At 50.4% G+C, this 21418-nt stretch overlaps 1 protein-coding gene across 1 annotated transcript; it reads right to left on the bottom strand.

The window, feature by feature from the left end:
- Nucleotides 1–805: 805 nt before the first annotated feature.
- On the bottom strand, nt 806–17624 carry LOC134428574 (leucine-rich repeat-containing protein 14-like). Its single transcript, XM_063175385.1, has 3 exons — nt 16907–17624; nt 11680–12318; nt 806–2014 (listed from the first exon to the last, which is right to left on the bottom strand). The coding sequence occupies exons 1-3, from the start codon at nt 17476–17478 to the stop codon at nt 1441–1443; spliced, it is 1785 nt and encodes a 594-aa protein (XP_063031455.1). The 5' UTR covers nt 17479–17624; the 3' UTR covers nt 806–1440.
- Between the last annotated feature and the right edge of the window lie 3794 nt (nt 17625–21418).

Genomic DNA, 21418 nt, shown 5'->3' with positions numbered 1-21418 from the left:
TTCTCAATTTTGGGAAGAGTTTTCCATGGGTTTTTCCAAGGTGAATCCGTCCCACTGCAGATTTTCCATGGATTTCTCAACTTTGGGAAGAATTTTCCGTCGATTTCTTGGCCATGGGAAGAGTTTTCAATGGATTTCAAAACTTTGGGAAGTGTTTTTTGTGGATTTCTTGGCCATGGGAAGAGTTTTCCGTGGATTTCTCCAAGATGAATCCATTCCCAGGTGAGTTTTCCGTGGATTTCTTGGTCATGGGAAGAGTTTTCCATGGATTTCTCAACTTTGGGAAGAGTTTTCCGTGGATTTCAAAACTTTGGGAAGAGTTTTCCGTGGATTTCTCCAAGATGAATCCATTCCAAAGTAAGTTTTCCATGGATTTCTCAACTTTGGGAAGTTTTCCGTGGATTTCTCAATTTTGGGAAGAGTTTTCCGTGGATTTCTCAATTTTGGGAAGAGTTTTCCATGGATTTCTCAACTATGGGAATTTTCCATGGATATTTTAGTTCCGGGAAAAGTTTTCCATGGATTTCTTGGTCGTGGGAAGAGTTTTCCATGGATTTCTCCATGAATCCACCCCCAGGTAAGTTTTCCATGGAATTCTCGTCCCGCGGCGAGAGTTTTCCACGGATTTCTCCACGATAAATTCCTCCTGGATTTTTCCAAAGGGCCAAACCATGGGGAATATCCTGCTCCAAAGGTTTCGTCCTCCATGGGATTCCTCCCAGGAATCTGCTCCGTTTTTTATCATGGAATCCTCAGCTCCAGGATGAGCCTGGAATTTTTGGGAATTTTTGGGAATTTTTGGGAATTTCCACTCCAGCACCACGGAATCGTCTCCAGACTCGTTTCTCTGCAAAATTCCCGCTCTGGAATTCCATCTGCGCCCGGATTGGTTTTTTTTCCAACTTCAGTCTCGTTCCAGAAGCGCCGCCGCCGTTCCCGATGGGATCGGGAGAAGCTTCCGGAAGCTTCCCGCGGAATCAATCCAGCCCCGGAGCCTTCCCGGGATTTTGGCCGAATTCCTGATTGGAAATTCCAATTTTCCTGATGGAAAAACACCGGGATGGGCTGGAAAAGCAACGAAATGAGAGGAAAAATATCGGGATCGGGCGGAAAAATAACGAAATGAGAGGAAAAAAAACGGGATGAGGTGGAAAATACTGGGATGAGAGGAAAACTATCGGGATGAGGGGAAAACTATCGGGATGGGGTGAAAAAAAACCTCAAACCGTGGCAGAAAAACTACAAAATCGGGGAAAAACTTGGGATAGGGAGGAAAAACATCGGGACGAGCTGGAAAAATACTGAGAACGGGTGGAAAAGCACCGAAAAAAAGGGAAAAAAAAAAAAACTGGAACGAGGCGGAAAAACGCCCGGAATTTCGGAAAAGGACCCGGCGCCGCTTTTCCGTCGCGGAGGCTCCGAGCTTGTTTTTTTTGGGAATCACAAAGAGAAGTAGTCCAGCGTGCCGTGGCCGTAGGGGTTGTAAGTCCAGACGAGGTCGGTGCGGCCGGAATTGGCCAGCAGCTGGGAGATCTCCGCCGTGGCCGCCGCCAAGCGCTCGCCGTCCATGGGCTCCTCGTAGATGCGCCGGGAGCCCGGCACGCGGCGCGGCGGCTCCGGCTTGTAGCAATCCACGGGGAAGGGGTAGACCACCAGGCGGAGGTCGGGCAGCTCCAGGGTCTTGCGGAGCAGCTCCTTGAGCGCGGCCGTGGACAGGGAGTTGCCGTAGAGTCCCAGGAAGCGCAGGCGGGAGCAGCGGCGCAGCGTCGGCAGCAGCGCGTCCAGGTGGGGGTCGGCCATGCGGCATTCCATGAGGTCCAGGTGCAGCAGCGAGGCCGAGGTCTCCTCCAGCAGCAGCCGCAGCGGCTCCAGGAGGCCCTGGGAGAAGTCGTGGCCGCTCAGGTCCAGGCGCTTGAGGGCCGGCGCGTGGAAGCTCTGGGAGAGGAAGGCGAGGTCGGCGGGGACGAGGGAGCAGAAGGCCAATTCCAAGCTCTCCAACGGGGCCTGGAGGTCGCTGCGGGGAGGGAAAAGGGACAGGTCAGGATCGGGTGGGAACATGTGGGGAAAGAGCTCCAAGAACATCAAGGTCAAGGTTTGAGAATCATGGAATTGTGGAATCGAATCGTGGGATTGTGGAATGGCTGAGGTTGGGAAAGAGCTCCAAGAACATCGAGTTTGACTTTTGAAAATCCTGGGATTTTGAGATTATGGGGTCATGGAGTTATGGAATGGCAGAGGTTGGGAAAGGTCTCCAAGAACATCAAGTTTGAGCTCTGAAAATCCTGGGAGTTTGGAGTTATGGGGTCATGGAATCGTGGAATTACTCAGGGCAGGAAAGGTCTCCAAGACCATCAAGGTCAAGGTTTAAGAATCGTGGAATGATGGGACCACGGGGTCATGGAATTTTGGAATGACTGAAGTTGGGAAAGGTCTCCAAGAACATCAAATTAGACCTCTGAAATCCTGGGATTTTGGAGTTATGGGGTCATGGAATTGTGGAATGGCTGAGATTGGGGAAAACCTCCAGGGCCATCAAGGTCAAGCTTTGAAAATCATAGTGGGATCATGGAGTTCTGGGATGTGGGATATTGGACGATAATCCATGGACTTGTGGAATGCGGGACCATTGAAGGCTGGGATGGATCCCAGAGCTCTGGAGCCATGGAGAGACTCCTTGGGAGAGGAAGGCGAGGTCGGCGGGGACGAGGGAGCAGAAGGCCAATTCCAAGCTCTCCAACGGGGCCTGGAGGTCGCTGCGGGGAGGGAAAAGGGAGAGGTCAGGATCGGGTGGGAACATGTGGGGAAAGAGCTCCAAGAACATCGAGTTTGAGCTCTGAAAATCCTGGGATTTTGAGATTATGGGGTCATGGAATTGTGGAATGGGTGAGGTTGGGAAAGAGCTCCAAGAACATCGAGTTCCACCTCTGAAAATCCTGGGATTTTGGAATGATGGGATCCTGGAGTTATGAAATGATGGAGGTTGGGAAGGTCTCCAAGACCATCAAGTTCAAGGTTTCAAAATCATGGAGTTATGGAATGGCTGAGGTTGGGAAAGGTCGCCGAGAATCAAGTTTGACCTCTGGAATCCTGGGATTTTGGAGTTATGGGGTCATGGAGTTATGGGATTACTCAGGTCATGAATGGTCTCCAAGAACATCAAAGTCAAGGATTGAGAATCATGGAGTGATGGGATCACAGAGCCATGGGATTGTGGGATGGCTGAGGTTGGGAAAGAGCTCCAAGAACATCGAGTTTGACCTCTAAAAATCCTGGGACTTTGGAGTTATGGGGTCATGGAATCGTGGAATTACTCAGGGCAGGAAAGGTCTCCAAGACCATCAAGCTCCAGGTTTGAGAACCATGGAATTATGGGATCGTGGGGTCATGGAATTGTGGAATCAAACAATGGAATTATGGAATGGCTCAGGTTGGGAAAGAGCTCCCAGACCATCAGGTTTGACATCTGAGGATCGTGGGACCATGGAGTTATGGAATGGCTGAGGTTGGGGAAAAGCTCCAAGAACATCAAGGTCAAGGTTTGAGAATCATGGAATTATGGGATCACACAGCCATGGAATTGTGGAATGGCTGAACTTGAGAAAGGGCTCCGAGAACGTAAAGTTTGACTCCTGAAATTCCTGGGATTTTGGAATGATGGGATCGTGGAGTTATGGAATGGCTGAGGTTGGGAAAGATCTCCAGGAACATCAAGGTCAAAGTCGGAGAATCATGGAATTATGAGATCATGGGGTCATGGAATTGTGGAATCAAACAATGGAATTATGGAATGGCTCAGGTTGGGAAAGTCTCCAACACCATCAGGTTTGACATCTGAGGATGGTGGGACCATGGAGTTGTGGAATGGCTGAGGTTGGGGAAAAGCTCCAGGACCATCAAGTTCAAGCTTTGAAATTAATGGAATTATGGATTCTGTCATCATGGAGTTCTGGGATGTGGGATATTGGATGATAATCCATGGACTTGTGGAATGTGGGACCATGGAAGGCTGGGATGGATCCCAGAGCTCTGGAGCCATGGAGAGACTCTTTGGGAGAGGAAGGCGAGGTCGGCGGGAGCGAGGGAGCAGAAGGCCAATTCCAAGCTCTCCAACGGGGCCTGGAGGTCGCTGCGGGGAGGGAAAGGGACAGGTCAGGATCGGGTGGGATTGGTGGGGAAATGTGGGGAATGAGAGCTGGGATTGCATCCGTGGGATCATGGGATTGTGGGATGGGTGAGGTTGGGAAAGAGCTCCAAGGACATCGAGTTTGACCTCTGAAAATCCTGGGATTTTGAGATTATGGGGTCATGGAGTTATGGAATGCCAGAGGTTGGGAAAGATCTCCAAGAACATCGAGTTTGAGCTCTGGATATCCTGGGATTTGGGAATAATGGGATCATGGAGTAATGGAATGGCTGAGGTTGGGACAGGTCTCCAAGACCATCAAGATCAACATTTGAGAATCATGGAATTATCAGATCATGGGGTCATGGAATTATGGAATGGCTGGGGTTGGAAAAGAGCTCCAAGGACATCAAGTTTGAGCTCTGAAAATCCTGGGATTTTGGAGTGATGGGGTCATGGAATCACGGAATTACTCAGGGCAGGAAAGGTCTCCAAGACCATCAAGGTCAAGGATTGGAATCATGGAATTATCAGATCATGGGGTCATGGAATTGTGGAATGGCTGAGGTTGGGAAAGAGCTCCAAGAACATCGAGTTCAACCTCTGAAAATCCTGGGATTTTGGAATGATGGGATGTTGGGATTGTTAGATGGGTGAGGTTGGGAAAGAGCTCCAAGAACATCAAGGTCAACGATTGAAAGGCATGGAATTATGGGATCATGGAGTCATGGAATTTTGGAATTAAATCATGGAATTTTGGCGTGGCTGAGGTTGGGAAAGATCTCCAAGAACATCAGGTTTGAGCTCTGAATATCCTGGGATTTTGGAGTTATGGGGTCATGGAGTTATGGAATTTCTCAGGTCAGGAAAGGTCTCCAAGACCGTCAAGATCAAGGTTTGAGAATCATGCAATTATCAGATCATGGGGTCATGGAATTGTGGAATGACTGAGGTTGGGAAAGAGCTCCAAGAACATCGAGTTTGAGCTCTGAAAATCCTGGTGTGTTTGGAATGATGGGATTGTGGGATTGTGAGATGGGTGAGTTTGGGAAAGGTCTCCAAGAACATCGAGTTCGACCTCTGAAATCCTGGGATTGTGGAGTTCTGGGGTCATGGAGTTATGGGATTACTCAGGTCATGAATGGTCTCCAAGAACATCAAAGTCAAGGATTGAGAATCATGGAGTGATGGGATCACAGAGCCGTGGGATTGTGGGATGGCTGAGGTTGGGAAAGAGCTCCAAGAACATCGAGTTCGACCTCTGAAAATCCTGGGATTTTGGAGTTATGGGATCATGGAGTTATGGAATTTCTCAGGTCAGGAAAGGTCTCCAAGACCATCAAGATCAAGGTTTGAGAATCATGGAATTATCAGATCACAGAGTCATGGAATTGTGGAATGACTGAGGTTGGGAAAGAGCTCCAAGAACATTGAATTCAACCTCTGAAATCCTGGGATTTTGGAATGATGGGATGTTGGGATTGTGAGTGTGAGATGGGTGATGTTGGGGAAGAGCTCCAAGAACATCGAGTCTGACCTCTGAAAATCCTGGGATTGTGGAGTTATGGGGTCATGGAATCGTGGGATTGCTCAGGTTGGGAAAGTTCTCCAAGACCATCAAGCTCCAGGTTTGAGAATCATGGAATTATGGGATCGTGGGGTCATGGAATTGTGGAATCAGATCATGGAATTATGGAATGGCTCAGGTTGGGAAAGGTCTCCAACACCATCAGGTTTGACATCTGAGGATGGTGGGACCATGGAGTTGTGGAATGATGGGTCCATGAGATTGTGATCATGGAACGCAGGGAACGGCTGAAGTTGGGAAAGGTCTCCAAGACCATCAAACTCAAGGTTTGAGACTCATGGAATAATGGGGTCATGGAGCCAGGGAATTGTAGAATTGTGGAATTGTGAGGTCTTGGGATCAGGGATTTTGGAATTTTGAGGTTATTGAATTATGGAATGGCTCAGGTTGGGAAAGTCTCCAGCACCATCAGGTTTGACATCTGAGGATCGTGGGACCATGGAGTTATGGAATGGCTGAGGTTGGGACAGGTCTCCAAGACCATCAAGTTCAAGGTTTGAGAATCATGGAATTATGGGAGCACAGGAACACAGAACTGTGGAATCAGATCCTGGAATTATGGAATGACTCAGGTTGGGAAAGGTCTCCAACACCATCAGGTTTGACATCTGAGGATGGTGGGACCATGGAGTTATGGAATGGCTGAGGGTGGGGAAAAGCTCCAGGACCATCAAGTTCAAGGTTTGAGAATGATGGAATTATGGGATCACAGAGCTGTGGGATTCTGGAATGGCTGAGGTTGGGAAAGAGCTCCAAGAACATCGAGTTTGACCTCTGAGGATCCCGAGATTTGGGAATTATGGGATAATGGACTTATGGAATGACTCAGGTTGGGAAAGAGCTCCAAGAACATCAAGTTTGACCTCTGAAAATCCTGGGATTTGGGAATTTTGAGGTCATTGAATTATGGAATGGCTCAGGTTGGGAAAGGTCTCCAAGACCATCAGGTTTGACATCTGAGGATGATGGGATCATGGAGTTGTGGATCCATGAGATTGTGGGGTCATGGAGTGGCATGGTCACGGAATCATGGAATGATGGAATGGCTGAAGCTGGAGAAAATCTCCAAGATCATCAAGTTGCACCTTTGAGAATCGTGGAATTATGGAGTCACGGAGCCGGGGAATTGTGGAGTTACGGAGTTTTGGGATCCTGGAGTTAACGGGATTAGGGAATCGTGGGATATTGGGATTCTGGGATCAGGGAGCCATGAAATTACGGGATCATGGAGTTCCGGGCTCATGGAGCCGTTGAAGTTGGAAAAGGCTTCAGGATCATCAAATCCAACCTTTGGGAATCCTGGAATCGCAGAATTACGGGGTCACGTAGTTATGGAATCATGGAGTCATGGACTGGTGGGATCATGGGATCATGGGAACCTGGGATCGTTCAGGTTGGAGAAGACCTCCAAGATTGCCAAGTTCAGCCTTTGAGAATCTTGGAATCACAGAATCCTGGGATCTTGGAATTCTGGGATCATGGAATAACTCAGTCATGAACTATTGGGATACCAGAATCGTGGGAACACGGGAACATTGGGACAATGAAATCATGGAATCAAGGGATCATTGAGATTGGAGAAGACCTCCAAGACCATCGAGCCCAAACCTTGGGAATCGTGGACTGAGGAATGATGGCATCATGAAATTATGGGATGACGGAATCACTGGGTTGTCAACTCTTGGGACAACGGAACCACGGGATTATGGGAACATTGGGATAAAAAGTTCCTGAAATCAATGGATCATTCCGGTTGGAAAAGATGCTCAAGACCATCAAGCCCAAGCTCTGGGAATCTTAGAATTAAGAAATTACGAAATCTTGAATTTAAGGGAAAATGGAGTCATGGACTGTTGGGATAATGGGATCATGGGAACCTGGGATCATTAAAGTTGGGAAAGATCTCCAAGACCATCGAGCCCAAACTTTGGCAATCTTGGAATTGCGGAATGATGCGATCATGAATTTATGCGATAATGGAATTGTTGAGTCATAAACTATTGGGATGAGAGGGTCATCATGGGAATATTGGGACAATGACATCATGGAATCGTGGGGTCACTAAGGTTGGAGAAGACCTCCAAGATTGCCAAGTTCAGCCATTGAGAATCTTGGAATCACAGAATCCTGGGAACATGGAATCACTCAGTCATGAATTATTGGGATAACGGAATCATGGGAACATGGGAATATTGGGATAATGAAATCATGGAATCAAGGGATCATTGAGGTTGGAGAAGACCTCCAAGACCATCCAGCCCAACCTCTGGGAATCCTGGACTGGCGGAATTATGAGATTGTGAATTTATCTGAGAATGGAATTGTTGAGTCATAAAATATTGGGATAAGGGAGTCATGGGAACAATGGGATAATGAAATCCTGGAGTCATGGAGTCACTAAGATTGGAGAAGACCTCCAAGATTGCCAAGTTCAGCCTTTGGGAATCCTGGGATCTTGGAATTCTGGGAACGTGGAATCACTGAGTCAAGAGCTATTGGGATAATGGGATCATGGGAACTTGGGATCATTGAGGTTGGAAAAGATCTCCAAGACCATCGAGCCCAAACCTTGGGAATCGTGGACTGAGGAATGGTGGGATCATGAAATTATGGGATGACGGAATCACTGGGTTGTCAACTCTTGGGACAACGGAACCAGGGGATTATGGGAACATTGGGATAAAAAGTTCCTGAAATCAATGGATCATTCCGGTTGGAAAAGATGCTCAAGGCCATCAAGCCCAAGCTCTGGGAATCTTAGAATTAAGAAATTACGAAATCTTGAATTTAAGGGAAAATGGAGTCATGGATTATTGGGATAATGGGATCATGGGAACCTGGGATCATTGAGGTTGGAAAAGATCTCCAAGACCATCGAGCCCAAACCTTGGGAATCGTGGACTAAGGAATTATGGGATCATGAAACTATGGGATGACGGAATCTTTGAATCGCAAACTATTGGGACAACAGGATGACAGAACCATGGCAGCATTGGGATAATGAAATCCTGGAGTCATGGGATCATCAAGATTGGAGAAGACCTCCAAGACCATCGAGCCCAAACTTTGGCAATCTTGGAATTGCGGAATTATGCGATCATGAATTTATGTGATAATGGAACTGTTGAGTCATAAACTATTGGGATGAGAGGGTCATCATGGGAATATTGGGACAATGACATCATGGAATCATGGGGTCACTAAGGTTGGAGAAGACCTCCAAGATTGCCAAGTTCAGCCTTTGAGAATCTTGGAATCACAGAATCCTGGGAACATGGAATCACTGAGTCATGAATTATTGGGATAACGGAATCATGGGAACATGGGAATGCTGGGATAATGAAATCACGGAATCAAGGGATCATCAAGATTGGAGAAGACCTCCAAGACCATCGAGACCAACCTCTGGGAATCCTGGAACCAGGGAATTCTGGGATCTTGGAATGATGGGACAATGGAATCACTGAGTCACGAACTATCGGGGTAACGGAATCGTGGGAACATCGGGATAATGAAATCCTGGATCCACGGGATCACTGAGGGTGGGAAAAACATCCAAGAGCGTTGAGCCTGACCTGTGAGACTCCTGGAATGATGGGATTGTGGAATTATGGGATAATGGAATAACTGAGTCAGGAACTATTGGGATAACAGAACCGTGGGATCTTGTGAATGTTGGGGTAATAAAATCCTGGAGTGACCGGGCGAAGATTGGAAAAGACTTCCAAGATTGCCAAGTTCAGCCTTTGAGAATCCTGGGATCATGGAGTTCTGGGATCGTGGAATCACTGAGTCATGAATTATTGGGATAACGGAATCATGGGAACATGGGAATATTGGGACAATGAAATCATGGAATCAAGGGATCATCAAGATTGGAGAAGACCTCCAAGACCACCAAGACCAACCTTTGGGAATCCTGGAATGGCGGAATTACGAGATTGTGAATTTATGTGATAATGGAATTGTTGAGTCATAAAATATTGGGATAAGGGAGTCATGGGAACAATGGGATAATGAAATCCTGGAGTCATGGAGTCACTAAGATTGGAGAAGACCTCCAAGATTGCCAAGTTCAGCCTTTGAGAATCCTGGGATCTTGGAATTCTGGGATCGTGGAATCACTGAGTCAAGAGCTATTGGGACAATGGAATCATGGGAACAATGAGACAATGAGTTTGTGGAATCATGGGATCATTAAGGTTGGAGAAGACCTCCAAGACCATCAAGCTCAATCTTTGGGAATCCTGGAATCATGGAATTATCGGAGCATGAATTTATGGGATGATGGAAGCGGTGAGTGATAGGATATGGGAATGATGGGATTGTGGGAATGTTGGGATAATGAAATCCTGGAATTATGGGATCATTAAGATTGGAGAAGACCTCCAAAATTATCAAGTTCAGCCTTTGAGAATCCTGGAATCTTGGAATTCTGGGATCATGGAATCACTGAGTAATGAATTATTGGGATAACGGAATCATGGTAACACGGGAACATTGGGAAAATGAAATCATGGAATCAAGGGATCATCAAGATTGGAGAAGACCTCCAAGACCATCGAGACCAAACTTGGGGAATCCTGGAACCAGGGAATTCTGGGATCTTGGAATGATGGGACAATGGAATCACTGAGTCACGAACTATCGGGATAGCGGAATCGTGGGAACATCGGGACAATGAAATCCTGGATCCACGGGATCACTGAGGGTGGGAAAAACATCCAAGAGCATTGAGCCTGACCTGTGAGACTCCTGGAATGATGGGACCGTGGAATTATGGGATAATGGAATAACGGAGTTATGAACTATTGGGATAACAGAACCATGGGATCTTGTGAATGTTGGGATAATAAAATCCTGGAGTGACCGGGCGAAGATTGGAAAAGACTTCCAAGATCGTCAAGTTCAGCCTTTGAGAATCCTGGGATCATGGAATTCTGGGATCATGGAATCACTGAGTCATGAGCTATTGGGATAATGGAATCATGGGAACATGGGAATATTGGGACAATGAAATCATGGAATCAAGGGATCATCAAGATTGGAGAAGACCTCCAAGACCATCAAGACCAACCTTTGGGAATCCTGGAGCCAGGGAATTCTGGGATCTTGGAATGATGGGACAATGGAATCACTGAGTCACGAACTATCGGGATAGTGGAATCGTGGGAACATCGGGATAATGAAATCCGGGGTCCACGGGATCAAAGAGGGTGGGAAAAACATCCAAGAGCGTTGAGCCTGACCTGTGAGACTCCTGGAATGACGGGATCATGGAATTATGGGATAATGGAATAACTGAGTCATGAACTATTGGGATAACACAGCCATGGGATCTTGTGAATGTTGGGATAATAAAATCCTGGAGTGACCGGGCGAAGATTGGAAAAGACTTCCAAGATCGCCAAGTTCAGCCTCTGAGAATCCTGGGATCATGGAGTTCTGGGATCATGGAATCACTGAGTCATGAATTATTGGGATAACGGAATTATGGGAACATGGGAATATTGGGACAATGAAATCATGGAATCATGGAGTCACTAAGATTGGAGAAGACCTCCAAGATTATCGAAACCAACCTTTTGTAATGGTGGAATTATGGGATCATGAATTTATGGGATAATGGAAGCCTTGAGCCATAAAATATTGGGATTATGGGTTCGTGGGAATATTGGGAGAATGAAACCCTGGAATTATGGGATCACTTAAGCTGGAAAAAATCTCCAAGATCATCAAGTTCAGCATTGGAGAATCCTGGAATCACTGAATGTTGGGATCACGGAACGACGGGACAACGGAGTCACCGAGTCACGAACTATCGGGATAACGGAACCACGGGAACATCGGGACAATGAAATCCGGGAACCACGGGATCACCGAGGGTGGCAAAGACCCCCAAGCCCCCCAAGCCTTGGGGGGAAGAGCGGGAAGGGCCCGGCCGGGCCCCGCCGCGCGAGGAGCTCACCAGAGGATCTGGCGCAGGTTCCCGGAGAGCCGGGAGGATCCCAGGTTGAGCTCGCGCAGGCCGGGCAGCATTCCCAGCTGCCCGGCCAGGCACCGGATGCCGATGGCCGACTCGGGCGTGGGGCGCCGCACGTCCACGTTGCTGTACTGCAGCTTGAGGCTGCGCAGCTCCGGGAAGCGCGAGAGGTGCGGCAGGATCACCGAGAGCCCGGTCAATCCCAAATTCCGGAAGCGCAGATCCACCCTCCGCACGCAGGAGGGGTCCAGAGTTTCCAGCAGGCTGACGATTCCGGCCAGGGAGAGCTTCTCCGCTTGGAACTCGCGGCACTTGAGGCGCAGCGGGCCGGCGGATCCGGTCTGGAGCGCGTCGCGCAGGATCCCGTAGGACGTCCCGTTGACGAACAGGTCGGCGTGGACGTCGACGCCCGGCGGCTGCGGAGCGGCCGCGGCCGTGGCGGCGCCGGAGCGGCCTTTGTGCCGCTTGGATCCGCGCCGCTGGAATTCCCGCTGGTGCTTGGACACCTCCACGCAAGCCTTGGCCAAAGCCACCGTGCCCGACCAGACGCTCATCCCGTCCGGAGCGCGGCCGGCCGGGTCGTCCGGAACTCCCGTCACGTCCAGCACGCGTAGGCGGCACCCGCTGGGAAAAAAAACGGGAACAAAAGGTCAAAACGGGGAAGAAACCATCAGAAACGGGAAAGAAACCATGAAAAATGGGAGGAAACCATCAAAAATGGGAACCGTCAAGAACGAGAGGAAACCCTCAAAAATGGGAGGAAACCGTAAAAAATGGGAGAAAACCACCAAAAAATGAGAGCAACCATTAAGGATGGGAAGGAACCATCAAAAACAGGAGCCATCAAAAATGGGATGGAACCGTCAAGGAAGGAACCATCCAAAGTGGCAAGAAACCATCAAAAATGGGAGGAAACCAAAAATGGGAAGGAACCGTCAAAAATGGGAAGAAACCATCAAAACCAAGGAGGAACCCTCAAAAACAGCAAGGAACCATCAAAAACGGGATGGAACCATCAAAAATGGGAAGGAACCATGAGAAACAAGAAGGAAACCATCCAAACCAACAAGGTACCACCAAAAATGGGAAGAGAACATCAAACATGGGAATAAACCATCGAACACACGAAGGAAACCATCCAAACCAAGAAGGTACCACCAAAAACGGGAAGAGAACATCAAACATGGGAATAAACCATCGAACACACGAAGGAAACCATCGCAACCAAGCAGGAACCACCAAAAGCGACGGAGGAACCTCAGGAACGGAGGTGGTGCCCCCATCCCGACGCTGCCCAGAACCCACCTGGCGTCGTGGCCGGGCTCCTCCAGCTGCCGCCGCAGCTGCGCCACCACGGAAAAAACCATCAAAAGCAGGAATTCATCAACAGGGATGGGACCATCAAAAATGGGAGGAAACCATAAAAAATGGGAAGAAACCACCAAAAATTGAAAGAAACCATTAAGGATGGGAAGGAACCATCAAAAACAAGAACCATCAAAAAAACGGGATGGAACCGTCAAGGGAGGAACCATCCAAAGTGGCAAGAAACCATCAAAAATGGGAGGAAACCATAAATGGGAAGGAACCATCAAAAATGGGAAGAAACCATCAAAACCAAGGAGGAACCCTCAAAAACAGCAAGGAACCATCAAAAACGGGATGGAACCATCAGAAATGGGAAGGAACCATGAGAAACAAGAAGGAAACCATCCAAACCAAGCAGGAACCACCAAAAACGGGAAGAGAACATCAAACATGGGAATAAACCATCGAACACACGAAGGAAACCATCCAAACCAAGCAGGCACCACCAAAAATGGGAAGGGAACATCAAACATGGGAATAAACCATCAAACACAAGAAGAAACCATCACAACCAAGCAGGAACCCCCAAAAGCGACGGAGGAACCTCAGGAACGGAGGTGGTGCCCCCATCCCGACGCTGCCCAGAACCCACCTGGCGTCGTGGCCGGGCTCCTCCAGCTGCCGCCGCAGCTGCGCCACCACGGAAAAAACCATCAAAAGCAGGAATTCATCAAGAGGGATGGAACCATCAAAAATGGGAGGGAACCATCAAAAATGGGAACCATCAAGAACGAGAGGAAACCCTCAAAAATGGGAGGAAACCGTGGAAAATGGGAAGAAACCACCAAAAAATGAGAGAAACCAGTAAGGATGGGAAGGAACCATCAAAAACAGGAGGAACCATCAAAAATATGGGATGGAACCGTCAAGGAAGGAACCATCTAAAGTGACAAAAATGGGAGGAAACCATAAATGGGAAGGAACCATCAAAAATGGGAAGAAACCATCAAAATCAAGAAGGAACCCTCACAAACAGCAAGGAACCATCAAAAACGGGATGGAACCATCAAAAATGGGAAGAAACCATGAAAAACAAGAAGGAAACCATCGCAACCAAGCAGGAACCACCAAAAGCGACGGAGGAACCTCAGGAGCGGAGGTGGTGCCCCCATCCCGACGCTGCCCAGAACCCACCTGGCGTCGTGGCCAGGCTCCTCCAGCTGCCGCCGCAGCTGCGCCACCACGGAAAAACCATCAAAAGCAGGAATTAATCAACAGGGATGGGACCATCAAAAATGGGAGGAAACCATCAAAAATGGGAACCATCAAGAACGAGAGGAAACCCTCAAAAATGGGAGGAAACCGTAAAAAATGGGAAGAAACCACCAAAAATTGAAAGAAACCATTAAGGATGGGAAGGAACCATCAAAAACAGGAACCATCAAAAAAACGGGATGGAACCGTCAAGGAAGGAACCATCTAAAGTGACAAAAATGGGAGGAAACCATAAATGGGAAGGAACCATCAAAAATGGGTGGAAACCATCAAAATCAAGAAGGAACCCTCAAAAACAGCAAGGAACCATCAAAAACGGGATGGAACTGTCAAGGAAGGAACCATCCAAAGTGGCAAGGAACCATCAAAAATGGGAGGAAACCATAAATGGGAAGGAACCATCAAAAATGGGAAGAAACCATGAAAAACAAAAAGAAGCCATTAAAAATGGGAGGAATCCATCAAAAACAAGAAGGAAACCATCCAAACCAACAAGGTACCACCAAAAATGGGAAGGGAACGTCAAACATGGGAATAAACCATCAAACACAAGAAGGAAACCATCCAAACCAACAAGGCACCACCAAAAACGGGATGGAACCATCAAACATGGGAATAAACCATCGAACACAAGAAGAAACCATCGCAACCAAGCAGGAACCACCAAAAGCGACGGAGGAACCTCAGGAACGGAGGTGGTGCCCCCATCCCGACGCTGCCCAGAACCCACCTGGCGTCGTGGCCGGGCTCCTCCAGCTGCCGCCGCAGCTGCGCCACCACGGAAAAAACCATCAAAAGCAGGAATTCATCAACAGGGATGGAACCATCAAAAATGGGAGGAAACCATAAGAAATGGGAAGAAACCACCAAAAATTGAAAGAAACCATTAAGGATGTGAAGGAACCATCAAAAACAGGAACCATCAAAAAAACGGGATGGAACCGTCAAGGAAGGAACCATCTAAAGTGACAAAAATGGGAGGAAACCATAAATGGGAAGGAACCATCAAAAATGGGTGGAAACCATCAAAATCAAGAAGGAACCCTCAAAAACAGCAAGGAACCATCAAAAACGGGATGGAACCGTCAAGGAAGGAACCATCTAAAGTGGCAAGAAACCATCAAAAATGGGAGGAAACCATAAATGGGAAGGAACCATCAAAACTGGGAAGCAACCATGAAAAACAAGAAGGAAACCATCCAAACCAACAAGGCACCACCAAAAATGGGAAGGGAACATCAAACATGGGAATAAACCATCGAACACACGAAGGAAACCATCGCAACCAAACAGGAACCACCAAAAGCGACGGAGGAACCTCAGGAGCGGAGGTGGTGCCCCCATCCCGACGCTGCCCAGAACCCACCTGGCGTCGTGGCCGGGCTCCTCCAGCTGCCGCCGCAGCTGCGCCACCACGGAAAAAACCATCAAAAGCAGGAATTCATCAACAGGGATGGAACCATCAAAAATGGGAGGAAACCATAAGAAATGGGAAGAAACCACCAAAAATTGAAAGAAACCATTAAGGATGTGAAGGAACCATCAAAAACAGGAACCATCAAAAAAACGGGATGGAACCGTCAAGGAAGGAACCATCTAAAGTGACAAAAATGGGAGGAAACCATAAATGGGAAGGAACCATCAAAAATGGGTGGAAACCATCAAAATCAAGAAGGAACCCTCAAAAACAGCAAGGAACCATCAAAAACGGGATGGAACCGTCAAGGAAGGAACCATCTAAAGTGGCAAGAAACCATCAAAAATGGGAGGAAACCATAAATGGGAAGGAACCATCAAAACTGGGAAGCAACCATGAAAAACAAGAAGGAAACCATCCAAACCAACAAGGCACCACCAAAAATGGGAAGGGAACATCAAACATGGGAATAAACCATCGAACACACGAAGGAAACCATCGCAACCAAACAGGAACCACCAAAAGCGACGGAGGAACCTCAGGAACGGAGGTGGTGCCCCCATCCCGACGCTGCCCAGAACCCACCTGGCGTCGTGGCCGGGCTCCTCCAGCTGCCGCCGCAGCTGCGCCACCACGGAAAAAACCATCAAAAGCAGGAATTCATCAACAGGGATGGAGCCATCAAAAATGGGAGGAAACCATAAAAAATGGGAAGAAACCACCAAAAATTGAAAGAAACCATTAAGGATGGGAAGGAACCATCAAAAACTGGAGGACCCATCAAAAAAACGGGATGGAACCATCAAGGAAGGAACCATCTAAAGTGACAAAAATGGGAGGAAACCATAACTGGGAAGGAACCATCAAAAAATGGGAAGAAACCATCAAAATGAAGAAGGAAACCTCAAAAACAGCAAGGAACCATCAAAAACGGGATGGAACCGTCAAGGAAGGAACCATCCAAAGTGGCAAGGAACCATCAAAAATGGGAGGAAACCATAAATGGGAAGGAACCATCAAAACTGGGAAGAAACCATGAAAAACAAGAAGGAAACCATCCAAACCAAGAAGGTGCCACCAAAAATGGGAAGGCAACATCAAACCTTCAAACACAAGAAGAAACCATCACAACCAAGCAGGAACCACCAAAAGCGACGGAGGAACCTCAGGAACGGAGGTGGTGGCCCCATCCCGACGCTGCCCAGAACCCACCTGGCGTCGTGGCCGGGCTCCTCCAGCTGCCGCCGCAGCTGCGCCACCACGGCCAGGATGACGGCCTGGACGCAGAGCTTGCAGGGATGGTCCCGCAGCAGCTCCCGGCGCCCCACCAGCCGCTGGAAGTTGAGCACCGGGAACGGCCACGCGGCCACCAGGTCCCGCAGCACCAGGGGCCGCCCGTCCAGGAACGCCGCCTGGAAGAGGATGGGGTAGAGGTGGGCGGGCATGGCGGGCAGCAGCACGGGCAGCGGGTGCTGCGCCACCATGCGGCGGGCGCAGAGGAAGAGCAGCGAGTCCGAGTAGCCCGGCGGGAGCTGGCGCTTGGGGACGCACGGCGGGATCTGCGTGGAGCGGCTGCGCGACGGAGCCATGGCGGCGCTTCCGGGTGGGAGAAGGTTCCGGAAGTCCGGGGGGTTGTCCCGACGGCGGAAGCTGTGGGAGAAATGAGGCGCTGAGGAGAAGGTTCCGGAATTCTGGGGTTGTCCCCACTGGAAGATGTGGGAGAAATGGGGTGGTGAGGAGAAGGTTCCGGAATTCCGGGGGTTTCTCCTGCTGCTGGAAGCCATTGGGGAAATGGGGTGGTGAGGAGAACGTTCTGGAATTCTGGGGGTTGTCCCCACTGGAAACTATTGGGGAAATGGGGTGGTGAGGAGAACGTTCCAGAATTCCGGGGGTTGTCACGGTGACGGAAGCTGTGGGAGAAATGAGGTGGTGAGGAGAACGTTCTGGAATTCCGGGGGTTGTCCCCACTGGAAAATGTGGGAGAACATTCTGGAATTCCGGGGTTTCCTGCCATTGGAAGCTGTGGGAGAAATGGGGTGGTGAGGAGAAGGTTCCAGAATTCCAGGGATTGTTCTGGAAAGTGTGGGAGAAATGGGGTGGAGGGAGAACGTTCCGGAATTCTGGGGTTTCCCGCCACCAGAAGCTGTGGGAGAACGTTCCGGAATTCTGGGGTTTCCTGCCATTGGAAACTGTTGGAGAAGTGGGGTGGTGAGGAGAAGGTTCCGGAATTCCGGGGGTTGTCCCCACTGGAAGATGTGGGAGAGATGAGGCGGTGAGGAGAAGGTTCTGGAATTCTGGGGGTTGTCCCCACTGGAAAATGTGGGAGAACGTTCTGGAATTCCAGGGTTGTCCTGCCATCAGGAGCTGTGGGAGAAATGGGGTGAGGAGAATGTTCCGGAATTCCAAGGGTTGTCCCCGCTGCTGGAAGATGTGGAAGAAATGGGGTGGGTGAGAGAAGGTTCTGGAATTCTGGGGGTTGTCCCTACTGGAAGCTATTGGGGAAATGGGGTGGTGGGAGAACGTTCTGGAATTCCGGGGGTTGTCCCCACTGGAAAGTGTGGGAGAACATTCTGGAATCCTAGGGTTGTCCCGCCATTGGAAGCTGTTGGGGAAATGGGGTGGTGGGAGAACGTTCTGGAATTCTGGGGGTTGTCCCCACTGTAAGCTATTGAAGCTATTGGAGAATTGGGGTGGTGAGGAGAACGTTCTGGAATTCTGGGGGTTGTCCCGCTGCCGGAAGCTGTGGGAGAAATGGGGTGGTGGGAGAACGTTCCGGAATTCCGGGGGTTTCTCCTGCCACGGAAGTTGTGGGAGAACGTTCCGGAATTCCGGGGGTTTCTCCTGCCACGGAAGCTGTGGGTGGGAAATGGGGGTGGGGGGGAGGGTGAGCGAGGGGAGGGGTCCCAAAAATGGCGGGTGCAGTGTGACCCCAGGGATCCCCCAAACCGGCCCGGGGACCCCAAACCAGTCCAGGGACCCCTAAACCAGTCCAGGGACCCCAAACCAGTCCAGGGACCCCTAAACCAATCCAGGGACCCCCAAAACCAGCCCAGGGCAACCCTAAACCTGCACCCAAACTAGCCCAGAGACCCCCAAAACCAGTCCAGGGACCCCAAAACCAGTCCAGGGATCCCCTAAACTCCCCCAAACCTGTCCAGGGACTCATAAACCAAACCAGGGACCCCCAAACCGATCCAGGGACCCCCAAAACCAGTCCAGGAACCCCAAAACCAGTCCAGGGATTCCCAGTCCCAGCCCAGGGACTCCTAAAATAGTCCAGGAACCCCAAAATCACTCCAGAGACCCCACAAACCAGTCCAGGGACCCCAAACCCGGCCCAGGGACCCCCAAATCAATCCAGGGATTCCCAAAACCAATTTGGGGACCCCAAAACCAATCCAGGGACCCCAAACCAATCCAGGGACCCCAAAACCTGTCCAGGGGACCCCAAAATCGGTTCAGGGACCCCCAAACCAGTCCAAAGACCCCAAAACCAGTCCAGGGACCCCAAAACCAGTTCAAGGACCCCCAAACCAGTTCAGGGACCCCCAAACCAGTTCAGGGATCCCCAAACCAGTTCAGGGACCCCCAAACCAGTTCAGGGACCTCTAAACCAATCCAGGGACCCCCAAACCTGTCCAGGGACCCCAAAACCAGTCCAGGGACCCCTAAAGCCATCCGGGGACCCCAAACCCAGTGCAGGGATCCCCCAAACCTGTCTGGAGACCCCAAAATCGGTTTGGGGAACCCTAAACCTGCCCAGGGACCCCAAAATCGGTTTGGAGACCCCAAACCAGTCCAGGGAGCCCCTAAACCAGTCCAGGGACCCCAAACCAGTCCAGAGATGCCCTAAACCAATCCAGGGACCCCAAACTGGTTTGGGGACCCCTAAACCACTTGAGGGACCCCAAAACCAGCCCAGAGACCCCAAAACCAGTCCAGGGACCCCAAAACCAGTCCAGGGACCCCAAAACAACTCTAGGGAACCCCAAACCAGCCCAGAGACCCCACAAACCATTCCAGGGACCCCAAAACCAGCCCAGGGATTCCAAACTTAGCCCAGGGACCCCAAAACATATCAAGAACCCCCAGACCAGTCCAGGGACCCCAAAATCGGTCCAGGGACCCCAAAACCAATCCAGGGACCCCAAAACCAGTCCAGAAACTAAACCCCAAACCAGTCCAGAGATGCCCTAAACCAATCCAGAGACCCCAAAACTGGTTTGGGGAACCCTAAACCTGCCCAGGGACCCCAAAATCGGCACCGGGACCCCAAACCAGTTCAGGGACCCCAAAACCTGTCCAGGGGACCCCAAAATCGATTCAGGGACCCCAAACCAGTCCAGGGACCCCAAACCCGGCCCAGGGACCCCAAACCCGGCCCAGGGACCCCCAAACCAATCCAGGGACCCCCAAACCCAGTCGAGGAACCCCAAGACCAGTTCAGGATCGCCTAAACCACTGCAGGGACCCCCAAACCACTGGACGGACCCCAAAACCAGTTCAGGGACCCCAAAACAAGTTTGAGGACCCCCAAACCAGTGCAGAGACCCCTAAACCAGTTTGAGGACCCCAAAACCAGCCCAGAGACCCCAAAACCAGCCCAAACCAGTCCAGGGACTCATAAACCAATCCAGGAACCCCCAAACCAGTCCAGGAATCCCCAATCCAAACCAGGGACCCCCAAAACCAGTCCAGGGACCCCCTAAACCAGTCCAGGAACCCCAAGACCAGTCCAGGATCGCCTAAACCACTGGAGGGACCCCCAAACCACTCGACGGACCCCAAAACCAGTTCAGAGACCCCAAAACCATTTCAGGGACCCCAAAACCAGTTCAGGGATCCCCAAAACCAGTCCAGGGATCCCCTAAACCAATGCAGAGACCCCAAACCAATTTGGGGAGGCCAGAGCCAGTCCAGACACATTCCAAAACCAGGCCAAGGACCCCAAAACCGCTCCAGGGACCCCAAAACCAGTCCAGGGACCCCAAAACAGTCCAGGGATCCCCAAAACCATTCCAGGGACCCCCAAACCAGTCCAGGGACCTCAAAACCAGTCCAGGGACCCCGAACCAGTCCAGAGACCCCAAAACTGGTTTGGGGAACCCTAAACCTGCCCAGGGACCCCAAAATCGGTCCAGGGATCCCAAACCAGTTCAGGGACCCCAAACCCGATCCAGGCACCCTAAACCAATCCAGGGATCCCAAACCAGCCTAGGGACCCCAAAACAACTCCAGGGAACCCCAAACCAGTCCAGGGACCCCAAACCAGTCCAGGAATCCCCTAAACCCCTCCCAAACCAGTCCAGGGAGTCATAAACCAATCCAGGGACCCCCAAACCCAGTCGAGGAACCCCAAGACCAGTTCAGGATCGCCTAAACCACTGGAGGGACCCCCAAACCACTCGACGGACCCCAAAACCAGTTCAGGGACCCCAAAACAAGTTTGGGGACCCCCAAACCAGTCCAGAGACCCTCCAAGCCAGTCCAGGGATCCCCCAAACCCCTCCAGGACCCCCCCAAATGAACCCCGGGACCCCCAAACCCAGCCCAGAGACCCCAAACCCCGCCCCCCCCCCACACCCCACCCCAGCCATCCCCTAAATCCACCCCGAGGAACCCCCAAACCCACCCCGCCCCTCCCTTGGGGACCCCCCCCCCAAAAAATCCCCTCAGGGACCCCCCCCGGGATCCCCAATGCAGCCCGTCCCACCCACAGGCTCA

The sequence above is a fragment of the Melospiza melodia genome, chromosome 1 (genome assembly GCF_035770615.1).
Source record: "Melospiza melodia melodia isolate bMelMel2 chromosome 1, bMelMel2.pri, whole genome shotgun sequence".
Lineage (NCBI taxonomy): Eukaryota > Metazoa > Chordata > Aves > Passeriformes > Passerellidae > Melospiza > Melospiza melodia.
Note: the sequence above shows the minus strand (reverse complement) of the source record. Positions and strands in the feature narration are given on the sequence as shown.

Excerpts from the sequence above, each read along its gene's own strand:
- LOC134428574 (XM_063175385.1), bottom strand. The coding sequence starts at position 17,478 with ATGGCTTCCAGCAGCAGGAGAAACCCCCGGAATTCCGGAACCTTCTCC. Across the intron at positions 12,319-16,906 it reads GAGCCCGGCCACGACGCCAG|CGGGTGCCGCCTACGCGTGC; the intron begins GTGGGTTCTGGG and ends TTTTTTTCCCAG. Across the intron at positions 2,015-11,679 it reads AACCTGCGCCAGATCCTCTG|CGACCTCCAGGCCCCGTTGG; the intron begins GTGAGCTCCTCG and ends CCCTCCCCGCAG.